The 13523-nt window shown below is 54.5% G+C and overlaps 1 protein-coding gene across 6 annotated transcripts in view; it reads left to right on the top strand.

Annotated features, from left to right (window-relative positions):
• FRMD4B (FERM domain containing 4B) overlaps positions 1-13523 on the top strand; it is a 117641-nt gene that overhangs the window by 30722 nt on the left and 73396 nt on the right. For 2 of the 6 annotated variants that reach the window (XM_035337582.1, XM_035337583.1), the window contains exon 1: positions 12502-12792. The exons of 1 other annotated variant lie outside the window; for it this stretch is intronic. In XM_035337582.1, the coding sequence (XP_035193473.1) occupies positions 12631-12792 (162 nt within the window). In that variant the 5' untranslated portion in view covers positions 12502-12630. Of the gene's footprint in view, positions 1-2132; positions 2196-12501; positions 12793-13523 lie in introns of those variants that run through there. 3 more of the 6 variants (XM_035337588.1, XM_035337585.1, XM_035337587.1) reach the window with 3 other exon arrangements.

Below are 13523 nucleotides of genomic sequence, written 5' to 3'. Positions count from 1 at the left end.
GTGTGCGCCTCTTAATCTCTGCTTAAACTGATGTTCTGTCTCCCTGTTAGGAACCTGAACGCTGGATAACTGCTTCACATCGAGCACAGGGAAGTTTAATTCTCATCTGAGGAGCACAACCACTTCGGGAACTGCTGCGACGTGCCGGCAGCCCTGGCCCTTCCCTCGGGGGTGCAGCAGGGTCTGCCCCTGTGTTTGGGGGGGACCTGCTCCTGGGCAGGAGCCGCTGGCACATGTGAAGGGCGGGTTTCTGTGCTGGGTTTCTCAATATTGAAGCCGTAGGGGGGCTTCTGGCAGCTGCTGGAGTGGATCAGTGCCGCCATCCCTCCCTGCCAGCCTCGCCATCTGTGTGCGGGGAGGTTTTGCTGCGTTCCTGTAGGTGAGAGGTGCTGCGTGGTGGGTGCTGCATCCCTTATGTCCCAGAGAGATTTAACACACACTGAGATGTGGCTGGCAATGCTGCAGTCCCACGGGGGCTGAGGACAGCTGCCCCAGACAATGAACTTAGCTCCAAAAAATGAGTTAACTTGAGGTGTGCTTGCATAGCGCTGGAGAAAAGCAGAACCACTGCTTTTATCAGGAGTATCAGAAAGCTGCAGTGTGAGATCTGAGACCCGCTGTGCAGCCCGGGCTGCAGCTGGGAGCACAGATCCCAGCTCTCCCCGATGAGCAGGGGGGCAGGTGTTGGAGGAGCACCACGGCACCCTGTGGGAGGCAAGGAAAAAAAGCTCCCCCGGGAGAAAGCCGCCCTGAAGCAGCCCCGTGCACCTTGCAGAGGGTCCTGCAGTGGGAAGCGGGGCTGCTCGTGGGGGATAGCTGGGGGCAGGTGGGATAGAGCCCAGGACCTGAGTGTTTGGAGGATCTGCTTCAGCCTGACTGCTGCAATTAGGCAGCGTGTTTGTATCTGCAGCTTCATTCGTGAGCCTCGTGGGGGAGGAGTGATGCAGATGTGAACCCAGAAGATGTTGAGCGTGCCTTGGTTCGTTCCAGATGCAAACCCAGCCTCGCAGCAGTTGTCCCCCCGGATGGGGGAGGGCTTGGACAGGGAGGTTCTGTGCAGCTGTGGGTAGAAACTGGAGAAACGTATCCCTCTGAGGATGCAGGAGGGGTTGTAAGAGAAATTGATGCATTCATTGCTGTAGTGTCCAGTGAAGGATCTGGACACAAGCCAGATGTTTAGAAGGCTGAAATCGAGGGTAGTGGCAGGTGAGGGTTTAGCAGAGGCAGGAGGCTGCACCAGAAGTGCAGGCGAGTTGTTCTTGCAAAGCAGGCCAGTGGCATGCCCGAGGTGTGACCGCGTGGGGGTGTTTTCAGATATCTTAAATTCTGAATGTCAAATTCTCCATGCAGAGCACTCTGTGCCCAAGCCGTCCGCTCCTCTGAGCATGCTGGTGTTACACCCATCCTGGGGGCACGCTGGGGAAGTGGACAAACGTCCTCCCGAGCAGCAGCAGCCCTCAGTGGTAAGGCAGGGGGAGCTGAGGTGCTGCAGAGCACAGATCGCAGCAGGGCTGTGACAGTGACTGCCAAGAGCTTGGTTTGTCCCTGGGAGCCCCTCGTATGGGGGGAGAGGCTCCCAAGGTCTGAGCTGCTCGAGCTGAAGCCCCGGCTGGAGGAGAGAAGTGGAACCAAGACCCCTAATTCCTGACTGAACAGTGAAACTAGGGGTGTAGAAGAGGGGTATGTAAATATTATATTAAAAATAGGACACCAAATCCAGGAGAAGAGGAAAGCTTGCATTGCACATTAAAGCTCTAACTTTTGCCTTGTTTCTCCTTCAGTCACCAGACATCCCCTTTGAAAATGGCTAGGGGAAAGTCTGAAATCTCTGAACCACCTTTGTTTTCCCCCTTCCAAGCCGGGGCAGGAGCAAACACATTACTCAGACACCTCCTGCACAGTTCGGCCTTCAGCACGGCAGCAACAGGCTGAACCAGTTTGCTCGCTGCTCCCTGGGAGGTGCTGAGCAGGAACCCCTGGGAGGTGCTGAGCAGGAACCCCTGGGAGGTGCTGAGCAGGAACCCCGGGCACCCACGGCCACAGCAGGAGGAGCTTTGTGGGAGGCACGAGCTGGGCTTCGGGCACCGAGCGGAGCATCGGGATCCAGCGCCGCAGAGGCTTTTATGGAGCGTGGCAGCGAGTAACTCGGGCACGCAGCTTGTGGCTCCCGGAGGGACCTGCCTACCGCGTCTCAGGTGAGAGGGGTTAGTTTGTGCTGAGCCTGGGAGACCGGTGGTGCGTGTGTGGTTGTGCTCCTGCGGTTGGGGGTGTCCCCTGGGAGCTCGAGTTGAGTGTCTTAGTGCAAAAGGTATTCAGAAGCTTCTTTGGAGCACACTCTGCTTGAATGTTGCAGTAGGAGCAGTGGAAGCATTGTGTGCCTTGAGGAGCATGGTGCTGACCTGTTGTTGGCTGTTTGCAGGGGCTTGCCCCAGGAGCCGGAGGGCTGGAGGCTCGTGGTCCTGCAGCGGGACCAGTGCTGCTCCGGGCTGGGGGGGCTTTGCTGGCCCTGCCCCAGCCCCCTGCCCACAGCAGCTGCTGAGCCGCAGCTCTCAGAGCCAGCCGGGAGCCAAAGCTTTGCTCCATTGCCTGCCAGGGCTGTGCTCTAGAAGTAGCTCTGCGTGCAGCAGAGGGAGCAGTGGGGCAGTGCAGCCGGCTGGGCTCAGCACCAGGCTCTGCACCCCACGGCCCCGCTGGGCTCGGTGCCCCCACCTGCACCCCGCTGGGCACCGTGACCCTTAGGGCTGGCACTGTGCTGAGCTCCTCCACGCTCCAGGTGCTCCGAGGTGTGCTTGGACCCAGGTTGGAAGCTCCCAGCTGATGGCTGAGGCTGTGTATTTGTGCAAGTCCCGTGCGTGGTGGTCTTAGGGTAAGGAAAAGCTGGCTGCTGTTCTCCTTGGTGTCGTAGCAGACAGCTTGCTGCAACCCTGCAAATAGAAATGGAATTGCTGATATAAACGTGGTCTGGCATAAGACAAACAGCTGGAAAATGTGCTTTCTCTGGTATTTTGAGGATGTGTGGCATCATCAGGGGCTATTCATTAGGGCTGGCACTGCGCTCCCATCCTGTGCGTCAGAAAATAACCTATGCCTGCCCTGGGATAGGCTCCCTCCCAGATGTGCAGCAGGCAGGTGACAGTCCCTTTCCCCTGTGACAGATGTCCTGCCCGTCACCTCAGCAGCACCTCAGTGGGGATCAGCGAGTAAATCCCTGCTGTGGTGGCTGGCAGCAGGCGTGTTGAGGAGCAGATGGTGCTGTGCTGCGGCCTTACCTGCTGGAAGGCTGCTGCATAATTCAGCCGTGCAGAGCCACGAGTTGTCTTCCAGTGGCTGCTGCGTTCTGGGGGGGGGGGTTCATCTGATTGACCCCTTCCTCTCGCCGATGGTTAAAGGATATTATACGTAACTCTTAGTCCCAGAGGATTGGGAAATGTAACATCAAGTCGACTTGTGTTGGAATCCCTGAGTTTATTCTCCCCTTGCCGTTTCTGTGCAAGTCACACCGATGAGCGTGCCACGTGTGCTGCAGGAGCTCACCGCCTCCGGAGCGGGCAGGAGCCCCGTGTGCCACCAAGGCCAGGTAATGCTCTGCGTGTAAATGTAGGTTTGGTCTTACGACTGCAGAAAGGGCCCGATATGGGCTTTCTAACTCAGTAACTCAGTTTCCAAGCATCCTCTTCCTGCTCCAAATGGCTTCCTTTCCCTGGCTAAAGCTCACATCATGTCCTCTCCAAGGAGGATGGGAAAAAGGCTTTTTAATTTCTCACTCTTGGCAGCTGAGGACTGACGCCCATGAAAACAAATACCTGTTAATTATGACCATGAAACGCTGATTGAATCAGCTCTGATAATGGCGGGGGCAGTTTGCAGGCCTGCTTTATATCCCAACGGGGAGCAAAATGAATGAAATTTTCACTTAGGAAGTGTTGAGCCCCTCCCGTCCCTCTGTGCAGAAGTTCCTCTGCCAGCAGGTACCGCTCAGTTCCGGCGCTGTTTCCACTTGGAGCGTAAGGGGGAGGCTGAAGCTGCTGCCTGGGATAATAGTTAACAAACGCGGGATGCTCGCTGGTGCCCGTTAGGGAGGAATAACACCGCTAGGTGTGTGAGCGGGCTTGGGTCGATTCCTGCTGGGGACCTGGTGCTCTTGTAGGGCGGCCGGAACCCAGATGGGGAGCTCGGCCAGGCTGAGCCCAGTGGTGTGGCTGGGGGAAGTCAAAGCGATTGAAGATGGAATAAAACACGAGATCTAAACTGCTTAAAAGGATTTTGGCTCCAGGTGAGCTAGTGCCCTCTACAGCCTTTTGTTAAAAGCCACTCTTCTTTGTACCTCTCTTCTTGTGTCCCCCGTTACCCTATAAAACAAGCAACTCTGCTCGGTTTAGCCCTGCGGTTGCTCCCTGCCACGTGGGCTGGGCTGGGCTGAACCTCTACATCCCCGCCTGCACCCTATGCCTTGGGAAGGGCGAGACGTGGGGAAGCTCCCTGGTGGCAGGGCAGGGCTCCGTGCCCGACACCTGCGTGGGTCTCGCCCTGCCCACCGCGGATCCCCCGCAGGGCCGAGCTCCTGCCCGGAGGGGCTGACTCAGCCGCGCAGCTCCCCTTGGCGCTGCCCTCGTGGCTTCCTCTCGCTTCATCCCTTGGATGTTTCCCGGGGTCACCGCTCCCACCCCGGGGCCATCTGATAAAACTGCTGCTGCCGTCAGTCCTTTCTCTCGGTGCTCTTCTTTTTTTCTAAAAGGGAGGGAGGCTTGGACTTGGGGCTCCTTGTGAAGCAAGAAGCAGAGCCGTGATTCAGCCTTTCTGTGCCAAGATCAGTCCTGTGGGCACCACCCACGTGGATCTGGATTCCTGACCAATCGGTCTCTCTATTCTCACAGGCATTGGGTAGAAAGCCTTAATACTTCAAAATAAGTTCTAATTTTGACTTATTTTAGCTGGCCTGAGGAGCTAACGCTTACAAAATGTCTGAGACCCGAGAAGGGGGAGAAGCCCCACGCTGCAGCCGGAGGAGGTGCTGGTGAGCACGCGGCCATGGGGCGCTGAGCTCACGTCGCATGGCCAGCCTCGCTGCCAGCCTGCTGAAGGCAGCTGGAGCCTTTCCACCCGTTTCTATGGGCTTTGGATCAAGCCCATGGCGTGCTGGTTGTTTGTTTTGGAGGCCTTCGGAGGATAAAAGCAGCCTTTCAATGGCTGCTCCTTTGTCTTTGGCTCAGCTTGCCGTGTATGTTGGATGGGCAGCAGCCGCTGTGTTGGAAGGCTCGCGTTGGCCTTACTCATAGCAATGTTCAGTGCCCCGTAAAAGCGCCGTGGTTCCTCTGTGGGGAAATGCCACGTGCTGCTCAACTCCTTTCCTTTTCCATCGTCAAATGCTCCGATAGCACCAAGGCTTGCCTTCAAGAAATGCGTTGCTTGTGCCGGAGCCAGCTTGTCCTAACACTAAAACCCCCTGACTTGCTTCCTCCCAAATTCCACGTGGTTATTCCCCTTGTATTTATCCAGAACTGGCAAACGCACGATGCACAGTTCTGTTAGTAAAAAGAGGCGCTAATTGCTGTAGCAGCAGATGATACAGCTTGAAATGTATTTGCTTTTACCTTGAGGAGCAGAGCTGCAGCAGACCCATGTTCGCAGAAGGCATTGCTCGACAGCACAGTGCTGGCACCCAACTGCACGGGTTTGATCTACCAATTTGAATTCTGCTTGCCAGTGCTGTCTCCTTCCACCAGTTTGTGATTCTCTGTCTGCAAAACAGCTGTTTCTCTGAGGGGGTAGAAGCCCAGAGGTGTCCAAGGTACGGGGATCTAAAATGTGACCTCTAAGCGTGCACACAGGGAAGGACGAGTCCTTTCCTGGGCTGGGTGTGACCCATGAAGCCCGATGAAGGGCAGAGCTTTGCTCTGAGTCATGATTTTTCTGGAGGCCACAGCATCCCGGGTTATTCATCCCGAGAGAATGAATGCACTGAGGATATAATTATCATAGTTAGACATCATTTATTCTCACTCTTACAGATTCTTGTCAGGAGACTGATAGGTTTGGGGTGTTATTTTTGCCTTCCTGGCCATATATATCAAGCAAAACGCTGAAACTTTACTACCTCATTTACGCTCGCTCGTACAGTGCTGTAGATCTCTGCCTGGTATTTAGGTTAGGCAGTAATTCTACCCCATTTGTTGTAGATGAATCAGGCTATAAAATAATAATAAAGCTGGGGCAGCCCTGGATTGTCACACTCCTCACGTATTTGTATCTACCACAAAAACGCTTCATCCCAACGTAGTTACCTGACTTTTCCAGGCTCCCCTTAATATTCCCTGCCGACTCAAGGTGCTGGAGCCACCCCCTCGTTCTGGGCTGTGCGAGCAGCAGGGTGATGCCAGCATCCATCAGGGGTCGGTGCTGCGGGGCATGGGGGGAGCCCAGCAGCTCTGGGACCTGTTGGCATCAGGGTGACCTGCTGGGGGGGCAGGAGAAACTGTCCCGTGGTGGCTGTGGGCTGAAGCCATCACCAAGGGAGGTGGTGGTGATGCTTCTCAGGGTGCCCCAGGGCTCTCCTCTCCTGGTGAAGCCTTCTCCGAGAAGGAATCCTTCCCACAAATCACCCTGCATCCTGCTGACCTCTTCCTCGTGTTTTCCCTGGTGCAGCCGGTATGGGTGTGAACATCACGGAGGCTCTGCAGCATTTTTCAGGGTGTCTCTGGATGCTCCACCAAGGAGCTGATTCCCAGCCCAGCGCTGGCTGCGGCTGCAGGACCATGCCCAAACCTGCGATGTCCTCACCCATCCATTGCATGTTCCTGTCCCCCAGCTGCTCCTGCTCTGCCTGTGCCCCCAGCCACCCGTGCCCACCTCCCAGGGGCTGTGTTGAGTCCTGCTGGCACCTCAACCTGCCGTACAGCACCCCTGGAGCTGTCTCCTCGCCCGGACTGCTGGCAGTGGTGCTGGTTACTCGGTGGGTGGAAGCCTCCCTGCGAGGCACCCACTGAGCCTACCCCTGCTAGGGGGGCCTGCTGTGAAAGTGCGTAAAGATGCTGTTTGTCTGAAAGCATCTGCAGGCTCCTTGGGTGTACAAGAGAAACTAATCCTCCTTCAGATGGAAATCAGCTTTCCCCACTCCCCGTGTTTTTTATCCTCCCTTCCTGAGGAGTCCGGGAAGTCTCAGTGCAACCTGCAGATTTCTGACTTAAATTTCTGCATATGAAAATCCAAATACAATTTATGCACGATGCTGTGGAATATGTGAGAAGCCGTGCTCTCTGAGTTGCGTGCAGACTTCCCGAACCATCTCCTCACCTGATCGATGCATATGGATGTGCAAGGTTTCAGTGAAACCGTGCTCAGCTACTCCTTGACCTGGCCGTAAGAGAAGCCTGACCAGAGAAGTTGGTTTACAGAAACCGGCTGATGGATGCGTTCTTATGCTGATAGGGTTGTAGTGAGTAATGATGAACCCCGGTTTGTGAAACTGGAGCAGAAACTACTCATTTTGAGCCTGACCTGATTCTGTAACGCCAGGTACTGCGGGTGTGCTTGCTGCTCGAGGAGCCAGACTAGGCGCTTTCATCACTTCTCGAGTTAAAAGGCAGAGGCCCTTCACTTCTGACATGAAACGATAATTAGCTTACTGGGGGGTGCAGACTGCAGGAAAGCCGTGTTTCTGGCGCAGTGTCTTGAAAAGTGTGTGTTTGTCAGAGCTTTATGTTTACGTTGTGTGTGTAGAACAACGTGTGTACAGCCCGAGCTACCTGGGAGGAGGAGGAGGGCAGCACCCCATCCCTGGCACCGGAGGCTGTTATTAAACCAGCGTCGTGCTGTGCCTCGCTGAGGAGGGTGCCAGCTACCCAAGAAGCCTCCCGAGCAGCGCGGAGGAGAGGCTCCTTCCTGCTGAGGTGAATCATTTGGGGTGTAGCCGGCTCTCGGCTTCCTCAGGCCTTGGCCTGGGGGCAGCTCAGCAGGCTGGGAGCCCGGTGGGGCACTTGGAGGCATCCACAGAGGATGTGCTTCTCCACCAGGCCTCACCTACGTGTTCCAGATGCCTTCACCATGTGCTGCTACCAGCCTGGAAGGAGGACGGCGTGGCCCTTCTGTGCACCTTGCATTTTCTTTCTAAATTAAGGTTTGATAACAAAAAGCAGCAGACGAATCCTTGTGGGACAGCAGGCCCGCTTCTGAGAGGCGCCCAACATTCATGCTGGTGTACAGGATTAAGTATGTTAGGAGGATCTTGAGATTTTTTCAGTCATCTCAGAGAATGAAATTGCTTTGCAAACACCTGTTCTGGAAGTAGACTCCTGCTTCAGAAGCTCTTGATCAGGGAAGGCTGCGTTGCACACTTATCCCACACGCTGCTGCTTAAGCATCTTATGTACTGAGAGGTTACGACATCAAAGAGAGGGTGACTGCCTTTCACTTTATCTTTATTAAGTTGGTAATTAAGGGCAAGAGTGTAGCAAATATTCTTGAGAAGTCGCTCCATCTTTATGTGGGGTTAATTGCATTAATGGTCACAGCTTGACAGGCTTGTTACATGACGAGAATCGAAGTGCTAGGGAGATGTGCAGCTTCAGCACTGCTTCAGAAAGTCCTAACTCACGAGGAATCCTGTTGTTCATGCTCAGGGAAGTTCCCACAAATCAGTTCTTTTGCACTTTTTTTGAAATTTGTTTTTTAAAAGCATTGTAATCGTGCTGTTGGCTTGTAACTGCAGTGAAATAGCAAAGTTCTGATGGAAACGAATCACGTGGATGTGTGCAGGAAGGATAAATGTGGACGTGTGCCTGGGTGTAGGGGGTCAGGTGGGACTTGAGTGGATGCTATGGTACCACCACAGCCTTTGGGTCCCAGAAGGGGTTGCAGCAGGGGTTAGCATTGTCCTGAGACCGTCCCAGGACGTCAGGGCTCAAGGGTTTGAACTCTCAGCATTGAGGCAGAAGCAGATCCCAAGCTGTGACGCTACAAAACAGAACTGCTTCTCGTAACCTGGCAAGGGCTGTCTCGGTTTCTTGGTCTTCGCTGCACTTTGCTGCTTGCTCTACAGAGGACTGCGTGTTGGTTCCAACCACGTTCAGTCAATATAAAAGTTGTGGTCTGAAGTGTGTTTTGAAGCAGTGGTGAAGACAGACATCGGCTAGCCCGTACAACTAGCGTTTGGTGCATCTGCACAAGAACTCACTTCTTGCTGTTGAAAATTGTGACCAGAAATGATCAAAGCCTTAACGCCGTTACCTAGGGACTGGGTGTGCGTCCCTTCCTGATGTCTAATCAAGGGTCTGTACCTGGGGGCATTACCACTTTGTAGATGTAAGGGAAAATGGATGTTCCTGTCCTTGGTCTCGCATGTAGTACGTGAATTATGCACCCACCTGAACTTCATAGGCGGCTCTTTGAAAAGAGAAGCAGCGACGGGGGTACCCTCATTCCCTGCACCGCGGCGCAGAGCGTGACGTGCCAAGAGGCCAGAGAACCCCCTTGAGATCTCTTCCTATTATGCTGGTGGTGAAGCTTTGTTCTCTTTCAGTATTTATTATTCCAGAAGTACAAGCAATAATACAAAGAAAGGCATGAATCTGCTGCACATCCAATTTGCAGTCCTTTTAGTGATGTTGTCCTTAGATCCCTGTTGTGTAGGCTGACTCCAGAGCAGAAATGAATTCCCCATTGCTCATACAGCTGTAGATCAGACAGATTTGTAGTAGCTGTCTCTTCTGTTCCTTGAAAGCGGTACATCTACAAAGTCTTTTCCTGGGATAGGTATGCTATTTTGTCCTCATAGAATAGAGATCTGGTTGCTGCAACCTTTGAAAACCATTTGCGCGTCCTGCTGCCTTTCCCATGATGAATTTTCTGTGATCTTTATTCTGCCTTTAAGGAGCATGGATGTTATTTGGGTATTTCAAATTAACCCACTTGCAATCAGCTTCTGAAAGTGGAAGTCAGCAGAAGACAGTTTGATCTGAATGGCTGCTTCCACCCCGTATTAAAACACCAACGTTATTCCAAGCTGCATTCAACTTGGTATTGTAAACTTTGCTCCTTTTTATTCCAGGGGTGTTCATTGCGATGCCCGAGGTTCAGAGGCTCTCAGTTCCCAGCTGCAATGTGCTTTGAACCTGTTCTTATTCGATGCTTTGTGGCAGAACAACACTTCTGGGTTTTATGCTGCCGGCCGCGTTCCCCGGCCCGATCAGCCGGGTTTTAGCCTTTAATGTTCCTCCTCGCTCAGCACGGCTCGTTTCTCACTGTATCTAATGGAGATGAGAAAATCCAGAAGCACGACAGTAAGAATCAGGATGCCTTGATCTTCCTTCCAGCTCTGGGGCAGGCGTCCTCTGACCGTGGGGACGTCACCTTGCCTTCCTCAGATTTCTAGCAGGTCCACGGTCCCTAAGCAAGGGTGAGGAGAAGGTTCTTGCCCTGCTCTAGCACACCCAGAGCTATTTATTTTCTGTGGGGGCACAGAGAGGGCATGAGGGAACCAAGTGTAGGTGGGCAGGACGGCTGGGAGCGCCATCTGGGGCGGTCCCAGGGATGCGGTAGGATGGCAGCCTAAGGAGTAACCGCAAACCGCACCAGCTCAACTCCAAAATACCACGGATCATAGCCCTGCTGGAAATAAAAATCCCTTCTGCTGTAGTAGAGGAGAAAATCCCCATCCTTAATTTTTCCATTAATGAGGTGATAAGGAAAACAAAGGCACTGAAGGCAACAGAGCAGAACAGAAATGTTTAAACTTCTCGGAGTGGCTTGGCTGGATTTTCCTGGCTTAGGCTGGGGCCGTTCCCTGCGCTGTTACTTTAACTACAAAGCTCCTTTTCTTCTAGAAATGGAACTTGAAAGTGATTGAAACTGGATTTTCCTTTTTTTTTTTCTGTGTTTAAATTTGGAGATGACTTGACCACAGCACAGATGCCATGGGAGGCTTTCCTGTCTGGGTCCTGTGATCCGAGGCAATGGCATTACACACTCTCACTGGTGCGGGCGTAGCACCCTGCAATAATTGTCTGCAGATAGCTGTCACTGCTCTCCCAGTGGAAAGCCAACTGTTCTGTACATCCATGCTGGTGTTCCAGTCCCCTAAGCACAGCAGTGATGAGTAACGTGGAGGGAGAGGAGGCTTTCCTTGTGTGCTCTGGTGCCAAGCACGAGAGCCTTTTGGTTTCTGTGCTGGTGGAGGGGGGACAAGCACCGGGCTTTGGCTGTTCAGGTAACACCACCGCGGTTCCCACCGTCTCTGTGGTCTGGGTGTCCTCACATGGGGGTGGCTTGTGCCAGCCCAAGTTGTGTCCCCAGGTTTTCCATAAAGTGAAGGCGTCTGTCACTGGAGTGAACAGGAAGAAAAGTGCGTGGGTTTCTGCTAACAAACAGCTTTCATAATCCAAACAGGGGAGATCCAGCTCTTGTTCAGCCTTTACTAAAAGCCTTTACTAAAAGCACTCCTGCTCCTTTCCTGCTCATTTCACTGCACAAGACAGGCTGCTTTCACACAGCAGTCTGCCTTCCTGGCGCTTTTAACCAAAAAGCTGCTCTTTGAATGGCTTTCCCCAGCGAGGTGCTGATGGCGGCAGGTTGGGCCCCTCCCAGCCCCAGTCCCACAAAGCTTAGGAAGCCTCAGGTCCCCGAGGGGCCGTGAGAAGGTCGCTGCCCTTTGACTTCCCTCCCGGAGCTGCTCCCCAGGAAGGAGCTCCCGAACGCAGGGTGCGGCTCGCTGGCGTTAGCAGTTTCTGCCCCAGAAGGGCAGATGGCTGCTGGGCTCCATACCAACAACCGAGGCACGGCTGGGTTCTCCTGTGGGCTGTTATTTCGGAGTGTTTATTTACTGTGCTCCGGTTGGGAAGCGCGCTGCTAGCATAAGGAGCTGCGTTTTTCTTGTGTGCTGATGGAGCCGTCTAACAGGAGAGCGAAATTCTCTCCAGCAGGTGTTGAGCACTGAACAGGTACGGGATGCAGAAAGCAGGGGACGTGCAGCTCAGCACCGTTCGCATCTCCTGCGATCCCAGCTGAGGACATCGGTGCCTCTGTTTCTGCAGGAGCCGTGCTGCTCTCTTATCTCCCCCTCTGCTTGCTGCTCCCAAAGGTGCTTTTTAAGACAGGATTTCAGCGTCTAATTTGAGCACGGGACCAGGCAGGAGAAAGCGATGACAGCTTCGCTCCCCGGGTGGCAGATAACGAGGTGTCGGCAGCAGTGGCACCCGCCTGGGTAGGGTCCGTGGAGCCGTGCGGTGCCTGCCCAGCTGCTGGGAGCGTGGTGGGGCTCAGAGCCAGGAGGCAGCTCCCTTAACACCCGCACCGTGGCACAGAAACGGGCTTTTGCTGTCGGGGCATATGGCAGAAGGGTTAAAATTTAATTAGACAACATAGCGGCAGCTACTGGAGCTTAGCAGAGATTTGCGTAAGCGGCTCAGAAGGACAAGGCTGCTGTGTGAGCTGCTGGTGGGGCTGAGCTACTGCAGCCGCTGGCTCCCCGCCGCCGGGGCATGCCTGGAGCCTGCCCAGGAAGCGCCGTGAAAGAGGAGTTTGTTGCGAGGCCGGAGCTGGCTCCCCGCACGCCCTATAAAGCCCGCCGGCCGGCATGCCAGCACCCTGAGAGCCTCAGCGGCCAGGCGGAGGAGCCGTGTCCGCCCAGCGGAGCAGCCCATGGCGTCGGTGCTGATGTGCGGGGTGGAGGACCTGCTGCTCGGCGGCAGCCGCTTCGTCTGGACGGTGACGGTGGCGGCGCTGAGGCGGTGGTACGCGGGCCGGCTGCGGGCATGCCGCCAAGCCCTGCGGGCATGGTGCGGCCTTGGGGACATCTACCAGGTACGGGGGCACGGCGCGGCACGGGGCCGTGGTAGGGGATGCCGGCTGCGTGGTGTTTCTCCTGTTTGTCTGCCACAAGAGCAGGAGGCTGAAACGTGATCGTGGCTGGTGTCGTGGGGTGGTTGCTGTCTGCGGGGGGCTGAGATAAGTCTTGAGTTAACTACTTCTGGGGGCTTCCTCCCGCGGGCAGCAACTACAGCGCTGGGCTGCAGGCACTGTGGCATCCAGCGGCACTTAGTGCGGGGTAACTTTCTTTGGAGCCTGCTTTTGCCAGCAGTTATTTTTGTACGTCTGTATTTGTTGTCTTAGGCACACGCTGTGTGTCCCATCGTGCTGTCAGTGCGAGCGTTTGCTAGGCTGTGGTGAATATTTCAGAGCTGCTTCTCTCCCCGCTGTGCTGTGATAAAGGGACCTGCACAGCTCCCAGCGCACCAGCTCTTTGTAGCCACCAAGGTGTAATTTCCACGTGGGACTTGTGCTAAAAGGACATCTGTACCTATCTAATCCCAGAGGGATCCGTTGTGTTTAGCTGTAAGGTATGCCAAGAGCAGCTCTAAGGTGACAGAAGCTGTTCCAAGTGCATCTCACGGCTGACAACGGCTGCGTTCTTCAGCTGGTGCTCTCCAGAGCCTGGCTCCAAGTGAAAAGAGTTTTAGGAAGCAAAGCCTGACTGCACCTCTGTGTGAAGTTAGTGTCCCGGTGGCTGTTGGTGAATCCATCTTTATGGAGAG

This window comes from Oxyura jamaicensis, chromosome 12 (genome assembly GCF_011077185.1).
Source record: "Oxyura jamaicensis isolate SHBP4307 breed ruddy duck chromosome 12, BPBGC_Ojam_1.0, whole genome shotgun sequence".
NCBI classification, from domain to species: Eukaryota; Metazoa; Chordata; class Aves; order Anseriformes; family Anatidae; genus Oxyura; species Oxyura jamaicensis.
Note: the sequence above shows the minus strand (reverse complement) of the source record. Positions and strands in the feature narration are given on the sequence as shown.